This window comes from Panthera pardus, unplaced genomic scaffold, assembly GCF_024362965.1.
Source record: "Panthera pardus isolate Hobbes unplaced genomic scaffold, ASM2436296v1 HiC_scaffold_6, whole genome shotgun sequence".
Classification (NCBI taxonomy): Eukaryota; Metazoa; Chordata; class Mammalia; order Carnivora; family Felidae; genus Panthera; species Panthera pardus.
Genome location: NW_026526991.1, coordinates 102,115,107 through 102,122,677, shown reverse-complemented (window position 1 = coordinate 102,122,677; position 7,571 = coordinate 102,115,107). Strand labels below are relative to the sequence as shown.

General features: G+C 55.5%; 1 protein-coding gene across 1 annotated transcript in view; it reads left to right on the top strand.

Annotated features, from left to right (window-relative positions):
* The first annotated feature begins 3,850 nt into the window (after window positions 1-3,850).
* Window positions 3,851-7,571, top strand: part of CCND2 (cyclin D2) — a 30,544-nt gene continuing 26,823 nt past the window's right edge. Inside the window, exons 1-2 of the mRNA XM_019464808.2 lie at window positions 3,851-4,347; window positions 6,156-6,371. Coding sequence (XP_019320353.1) covers window positions 4,153-4,347; window positions 6,156-6,371 — 411 coding nt within the window. The 5' untranslated portion in view covers window positions 3,851-4,152. The remainder of the gene's footprint in view (window positions 4,348-6,155; window positions 6,372-7,571) is intronic.

Sequence of the window (7,571 nt, the reverse complement as noted above, 5' to 3'; positions counted from 1 at the left end):
CTTTCACTCTTTTCCTGTGACCGCCCCCCTCCCCAATTCCTCTTTCTCTCCCTTCTCTAGCTCTTTCCTGTGTCCCAGGAGCCGGGAACTGAGACTAGGTCACTTGCCACCTACTTTGAAGTAACCGTCGGGTTTTTGGTTTTCATTGTCTAACCATCCTTCAATGGAGAAACACAGACACAGCCCTGCTCTTTCAGGGACTTCGGGGGAGGGCGATGGTACCCATTCCGGAGCCTGAACTCACTCCCCTCCCCCCACCCGGCTAGATCGCCCCTGCGACGCAGCAGCGGGGCTCGAACTAGCGCGCGGCTCGGAAGCTGTGAGCCGACGGCGTGATCACCTGGCCTGCGGGCATCTGCCAGGTGAGCTTGGGAGTGTGTGTGCTTAGTGTTTGCAGGTTCCTGCAGAAATGTGCCTATAAACACCCAACACCCTGCTGCACCCTACACCTACAGGGTTTTGTACACTTTCCAACCGAAACTCCAAAACGCGAGGAACAAGGGGGTGGGGAGCCTGCACGGGAGGGAATAAAAGTCCAATAAAACTTATGTTCACCAGAGTTTATCACTGATCCTATGAAGGACAGGATTTTTTCTTCCTTGAGGGTGAAAAGGGGATAAGGAAAAACCAACATTATTCCCCTCCCCCCTTTTTCCACAGGGACCAGTTTTGACTTAAAAGGCAGAGCACAGGCGCTTGGGTTCCCCCCCCCCCCCCCGCAAACCCGAGTCTATACTCAAAGAAAATTCGCACATTTGCCCAGAAGGCAACGTGCCTTTTCCCGCGTGCTAGGTGCTGTGCTTTTTAACAAGCAAAATTAAGGTTTTAAACACATGGTCGGAGTGGCGACCGAAAGGGAAAACTCAGTTTCCAGTCCAAGCCTCCCGGAGACATTCCTGCCAACCTCCGCACCCTCTCACGCCCCACCCCGTGCGTTGGAGACTGAAACCCAACTGGGGGACGGATTCGAAGCGAGGTTAATGTTCGGGAACAGTCCGTAATAGGAAGTGGAAGTGAATGGGGGAACTCGAAGAAGCAAGCCTGCCACGCGGGAAGCGTCCGCCCGCGTGGGGCTGAGTGAATGCAAAGGCCGGCGGGAGAGGGGGCAACCGCCCGCGCCCCTCTGCGCCCCTCCCCTCCCAGCCGCCGCTCCCCCAGCCCCGCGCCCCGCCGGAATTTCTCCGAGAAGACAGACAGGGGTAGGGGTAGGGGTGCGGGGGGAGGGAAGGGGCTAGAGGGGCCCTCGGCTTGCTTTTGAGACTCTAGACGTCGCCACCCAGGCTCTCCCCACCCCCCCCCCCCCCAGGGTGGGCCAGGCCGGGAGGACGACCACCCGCCTCTTCCCCTCCCCCCTCCTCCCCATTTCAGGAGCCCCAGGGCTGGGGATGCTTTCCCTGCCGGGAGGTGGAGAGAAGACCGTGCTTGGTTAGTTATCAAGTGATGTCAAGAGGCTGGAAGCCTTCGCCGACTTCTGTCCTTGCCTGTCGGGCTAGATTTATACTTTAAAAATACCTCTCTCACCCCCACTGCCCCCCCCCCTCCCCAGCAGCTTTCTTTGAACCGCTCATTGGTGGCTGAGGTGAAGTTTGAGTAATTCCTTTATGGGGTCTTAAAATGTAAGTTAATATATTTATCCGGAGTGACTCAAGCTGGAGTCGGGAAGTCCAAGTTGACTAAAATCAATAGGTAATTGTTAGGGACCGACTCTATTCCGAGGAACACTGTACTTAGCCAGAGTGTCATCCGCTGTGCAGGGCTGTTTCATTTTGAGTTGCAACTTGGGTTTCTCATTGAGCTTTTTTCTTCCCGAAAGCTAATGGCTTCCACAGCAATTAGACATTTTCCTCGCCCGCCCCCTTCCCTCCCCTTTCTTTACCTAAGGTAGATTGGATACTAATTCCCGCGGCTATTGATAAGGTCGGAGGCACCGCGGCCTCTCCCCAGCCCTCGCCCGCCCCAGTCCCCGCTCTCCCTCCGCCCTCCCTTGGCTTCCTTTTGATGTAGCGGGGAACGCGTCCTACTAAAAAAAAAAAAAAAAAAAAAAAAAAAAAAAAAAAAAAAAAAAGAAAGAAAAAAAAAAAGAAAAAAAAAGAAAAAAAGTAATCTGCCCGGTAACAATCAGCGCGCAGTAGCAGGAGCCCCAGAGCTATTGGCTATGCAAATAGAGGGAGGGGAGACGGCGCCCCAAACTCTTACTCACACTTTAAAGAGATATGCCCCCCCTTCGTCCCCCCCCCACCCCTTCCGCCCCACCCTCGTTTAAAGGGGCTCGCTTCAGGGCCTGAGCAAATCGCTTGCACCTCTGGTTTATTCACTCCCGGCCTTCTCTATTCCACTTCGGCCCCTTCTTTCAGGGAATCTAGTGAACAGCTCACCCAGCTCGCCCCCCCCTCCCGCCCTGCTAACTCTCCACGCCCCGGTTTGGGCCCCCTTTCTCGGTGAAGGAGGTGCACAGCTGACCATGGTGTTTCCAGGGCCCTGACCCACGCCATGCTCGCTGCACGTGCCAGTTCGGCCAACTTGCTGGGGGCTCTGGGCTCCCTCCCCATCCCCCCAAAGTGAAATAACACTGAAAGTCGTGGGGGCGGGGGTGGTGGGAGGAAGGAGATGAGGAAACGCCACTATATCCCCTATAAAAGCAGCGTTGACCCCGGTATGCATTTGAGCACATGTCTGAGCCGACTAGGCTGGCAGCATCTCCACCACAATCCCGCTCCCGGGGAGAAAGCCCTGGCTGGCGGGTGAGGCGTGAACCCCGAGGGGTCGGCGAGGATGCAAGCGAAGGACACTGGGTGGAAGTCTTGGGCCTCCGAGGAAAGGAAGGGGTGGTGTTGTTTGCGCAGGGGGAGAGAGGGGGAGCCAGACCTAATCCCTCCCTTGCCCCCCTCCCCTCCCCTCCCCCTCCCGGGCTATTTCCTAGAAAGCTGTATCAGTGTGGCCACGCTCGGCGCAGACACCTCGGGCAGCTTGTCAGCAGATGCAGGGGCGAGGAAGCGGGTTTTTCCTGCGTGGCCGCCGGCCGCGGAGGAACCAATGGTAGCCCTGCAAACCGGCCCCCCCGCCCCCCGCCGGCCTGCGGCAGCCCTGGGCGTCTCTCCGCTGCTCCCCAAGGCGCCTGTAGCGCCCCCAAGAATGGGCTGGTTTCTGCTCTAGGGTCACATTCTATCACGTCGAAGAAGCTGCCCCCTCCCTCCTAACACCCACCCCTTCCTCCTCTTCCTCTCCACACACAAATGCGGGCGTGGGGGCTGGGGGGGGGGGGACGTTGTTCTGGTCCCTTTAATCGGACTTTTGAAACAGCCTTGCAGTGATCAGGAACTTAAACGTCCGGGATATAACCTTTATCTCTGGATATCCGAGCTTGCTATTTTCTAAAATCGCTCTCCTTATTTTTCACTTAAGGGGTCTGTTTCAAAATTGCACGAGCCTACCCCATCTTCCAGTAATCTACCCGTCATTCTCGGATCTTACATACATGGGCAGGAGTGTAAGGATCAATTTTGAAAAAGCCCAAGTTGGTCGTATTTTGGCATGATACAACCTACAGAATGTGCGAAATTAGAGGGACTAAAGAGGAATCGGTGTGGGTTTTTTTGTGGGTTCCCCTATCGGGGCCCCTGGCATGCCGGGCTGGATGGAGGGAGAGGGCCTCGGAGAGCTAAGGAGACGGGTGGGGGGGCGGGGGACCGCGTTTGAAGTTAGGTCGGGCCAGCTGCTGTTCTCCTTAATAACAAGAGGGGAAAGGAGGGAGGGAGGGAGAGATTGAAAGGAGGAGGGGAGGGACGGGAGGGGAGGGAAGGGGAGGAGGAACCGGAGAGGGGAGCGAGGCGAGAGGGAGGAGAACTAACTGCCCAGCCAGTTTGCGTCACTGCCTCTCAGAGCAGAGAAGAGCGAGCAGGGGAGAGAGCGAGACAACTTTGAAGGGGAGGGCAGGCAGAGTCAGCAGCCCCCGAGGCTCTCCTCTCCCACCGCCCATCCCTTTCCTCTCTTCTCCCCCAGCCTCTCTCTCTCTCTGCCCCATAACTTTTCTCCCGAAAACCCCCTACCTAGCCAAAGGAAGGAGGTAAGGGGAACCCTCTCCCCTCCCCCCTCCAAAAACCCCCAATTTTCCAGTCCGGAGAAAGCAGGGAGCGAGCGGGCACCCGGCTGGCCATGGAGCTGCTGTGCTGCGAGGTGGACCCGGTCCGCAGGGCCGTGCCGGACGCCAACCTGCTCTACGATGACCGCGTTTTGCAGAACTTGCTCACCATCGAGGAGCGCTACCTTCCCCAGTGCTCCTACTTCAAATGCGTGCAGAAGGACATCCAGCCCTACATGCGCAGGATGGTGGCCACCTGGATGCTGGAGGTAGGTCTGCAGATAGGATACTCGCTCCCCCCACCCCACTCCACCCCAGCGCAGGGAACCTAAAACTTGGAGAGGGCAGGCTCCGCGCTCGCCTCCCCGCTCCTGTGCGCGAGGTTACCCCGAGCCCTTTGGCGAGACGCGTGGCTTCATTTCTGTTCCTTGCAGGATGCAAGGCTAACTGGGGGAGGGGGAAGGGGATAGGGAAGGGAGGAGGAAAATCTGGGATAAACGAGGCTGTCCTGGAGCGGGGGTGGGGGAGCATCCCGCGCGCGTGTGCCTGCATGTGGCTGCCTCTTCTTCCCACCCCCAGCCGACCTGTCTTTTGCGAGGCCGCCACTGCTTTCGGTGCAGTGAAGAAGGGAGTAGGAGCGTGAAATCGGGACCCAAACGTAAAAAAAGCCAAAAAGCAGCCCCCCAAAAGCCAGAGAAAATTCGTCCTAGCCTCAGGTCCCCGCATGTGGTCGCGACTCCGCGTTGGCACTTAAGGGGGGGGGGGGGGGAGAAAGAGGGAGGGGGAGGAGGGAGGAGGAGAGAACCGGAGAATTCAGGAGCCCCGGAAGTCGCATTGAAGAAACATGTGTTTTAGGGGAACCCAAAAGAACCACTTCTTTACCCTTGCTCCAAATCTTTGCCGAGCAAGCCGTGTGCCCACGTATGCACAGCTCTGGACCTGCCGTGGTTTCGCCATGTTGCTTTGCAAACTCCGGTTGGAAAGGCTGGAAAACGTCGCCCGCTCCCTCCTCGCACCCCATTATTCCGGCCACCCCACTTGTAATAGTGCCCTCTTCCCCAACCCCCACCTCAGGAAGGTTACTTACAGTTTGGCTTTCCAGTTTCCTCGCTGCGGAGATTTGGGTGGGGTAGGAAGGGGGGGGAGGAGGTGTGTGTGGGGGGAGATGTCGGGGCACCCCTAAAGGAGAGGTCAGAGTCCCCCGTGCCTCTCTCTGGAGGCTCCCCGTTCCTCGGCTTTCCCCCAGCTCGTCACCACGATCCCCAGTTTCTGCCCTTGTGGGCCGCAGCCGGACACTCTTGCCGCGGCGCTCACCCCTCCAAGTTTCCCCTCGGGATCCAAAGCCCCAGGGGTCGAGATACAGACCTTTCCGGCACCCGAAACCTCCGTTTCGGGAAGCCTGGATCCTCTTTGGGGTTTTCACGCCAAAAGGGCTTTTCTAGGATATTTCTTCGATTTTTCATTATTTTTTGAAACCGTCTCCCCATGCTCCCGAGTCCAGCCGCCGAGGCTGCGGCTCTTCCTCCTCTCCTCCCTCCCCCTCTCTTCCCCACCTCTCCCCACCCACCCCCCCAATAGCGGCGCCTGGGCCGCAGGGACCCCCCCGGACATTTTTTCCAATTGTCGGGAATGATAGAGCAGGGTCCGGGGATCCGAATGAGACCAAGAAGAAGACCCCCGGAGCCTCCAGAATATTTTTATTGATTTTTTGAAAAGATGACGAAATCCAAAAAAGAGTGTGAGCGAGTTAGAGTGAGCAAAGAAGTCAGTAGCCAAAGGGAGCGTCGCCGAGCCGGGCGGCTACTGCGCATTTGTTTGCCTCCTGGCTTCGGATGTTCAATTCACCTCTTTTTTTTACCTTCTTGGGGAATACCCCAGCACGGATGGACTATTTAGATTTACCCCGTTTTCCTTCTCTTTATTCTTATCACATAGCCTACTCCCCTCCCCCTCCCCACTCAAAAATTAAATATTTTTGCTTGTTTCCATAGGTTGTGCCTTTCATTTTTTTTTTTTTTTTTGTCTTTTCCTGACACTATTCCCTCAACCCCCCAACCCTTCCCCACTCCCATTGTAGGTATGTGAGGAACAGAAGTGTGAAGAAGAGGTCTTCCCTTTGGCCATGAATTACCTGGACCGCTTCTTGGCTGGGGTCCCAACTCCTAAGACCCATCTGCAGCTCCTGGGTGCTGTCTGCATGTTCCTGGCCTCCAAGCTCAAAGAGACCATCCCTTTGACAGCAGAGAAGTTGTGCATTTACACCGACAACTCCATCAAGCCTCAGGAGCTGCTGGTAATGCCTACCTCCTTTCTTTTCTCCCTTTCTGCTCTTCCTTCCTTCTTTGCTCTCTCCTGTCCTGATAAGCTTCTGCCCACTGCTCCCCAAAGGAATCCTTAGGATCCCAAATTACCACATCGTTGGGATTTTCACACTTTAGGAGATACCGCTTTTAATACGAATTTTTTTGTGTTCCTACTGTGTGCCAGCCACCATGCTAAGCCCTGAGGCTACATCCACAAATAAGATCCCCGCGACATTTGTGTTGGGGGAATTCATTTGCACTTGTGTGTGTGCGCGTGTGTGCATGCATGGGTGTGTGTAGGGGAGACTTGGAACACGGTGATCACATTTTAATTAAATTCCAAATTTTCAACCACTGAATTTTGAGAAAATAGCTCAACTTCCCACATGGTAGGCATGTGTTCCCATGGTAAAAGGGTGTTGTGGTGCGTCTCCTAAGAATCCAGAGTTCAAAGGTAATGTCTTATCTATCTATAAATTTTCAAGATACCTGCACATAGTAGCTGTTCACTAAATATCAGCTCACTGACGTTTGAGCCAAGTCAGAATTTGTCCTTTAATTGGAGGAATCTGAGGCCTGGTTCCCGGGGAGGCCGGCGATGACCTCTGTATGGTGACAGGGGTCCTGTCTTGACTCAGGTTTTCTAACAGCAAACCTTTTCCCCACCCAGTCTAACTCATTTTCCCCACAGCTTCACACTCAAGGCGTCCATGTGGCAGCAGTGTGGAATGGTAGAGTGGTTCCCAAGCCCACCTTCTGTGGTCTGCACACCTTTTCTCCGCACTGTTTGGAAGAGCCCCCTCCCCCACCTCCTTCTGATTGCCCCTCCCCCTTCCTACTGGGAAGGCCTGCACAAAGTCCACAGGGCTAGGACTGGCTCCCAGAACTGAGCTCTTTGTGAAAAGGCCTTCCTTTCTGGGGCTGTGCTGCCATCTAGTGGCAGACATGTGCAAGGATGGGGGAGGAATTGCGGGGAATGTAGAGAGGGGCATGAATGACTTCACCTTTGAACCGCTGCCAGATTTCAGCTGCTTCTGGTTTGGTCCGGGAGGCCCAGAAAGGTGCTTTCTTCTGGGAGATCTGCTTCCTTTAATAATAGTACAAGACGAGTGGTTTATTTCACACTCCCCTGTGAGAAGAAAGGGCTGGAATTTCAAGCCATCTTAGAAGACACTGGTTGTGTAGTAATT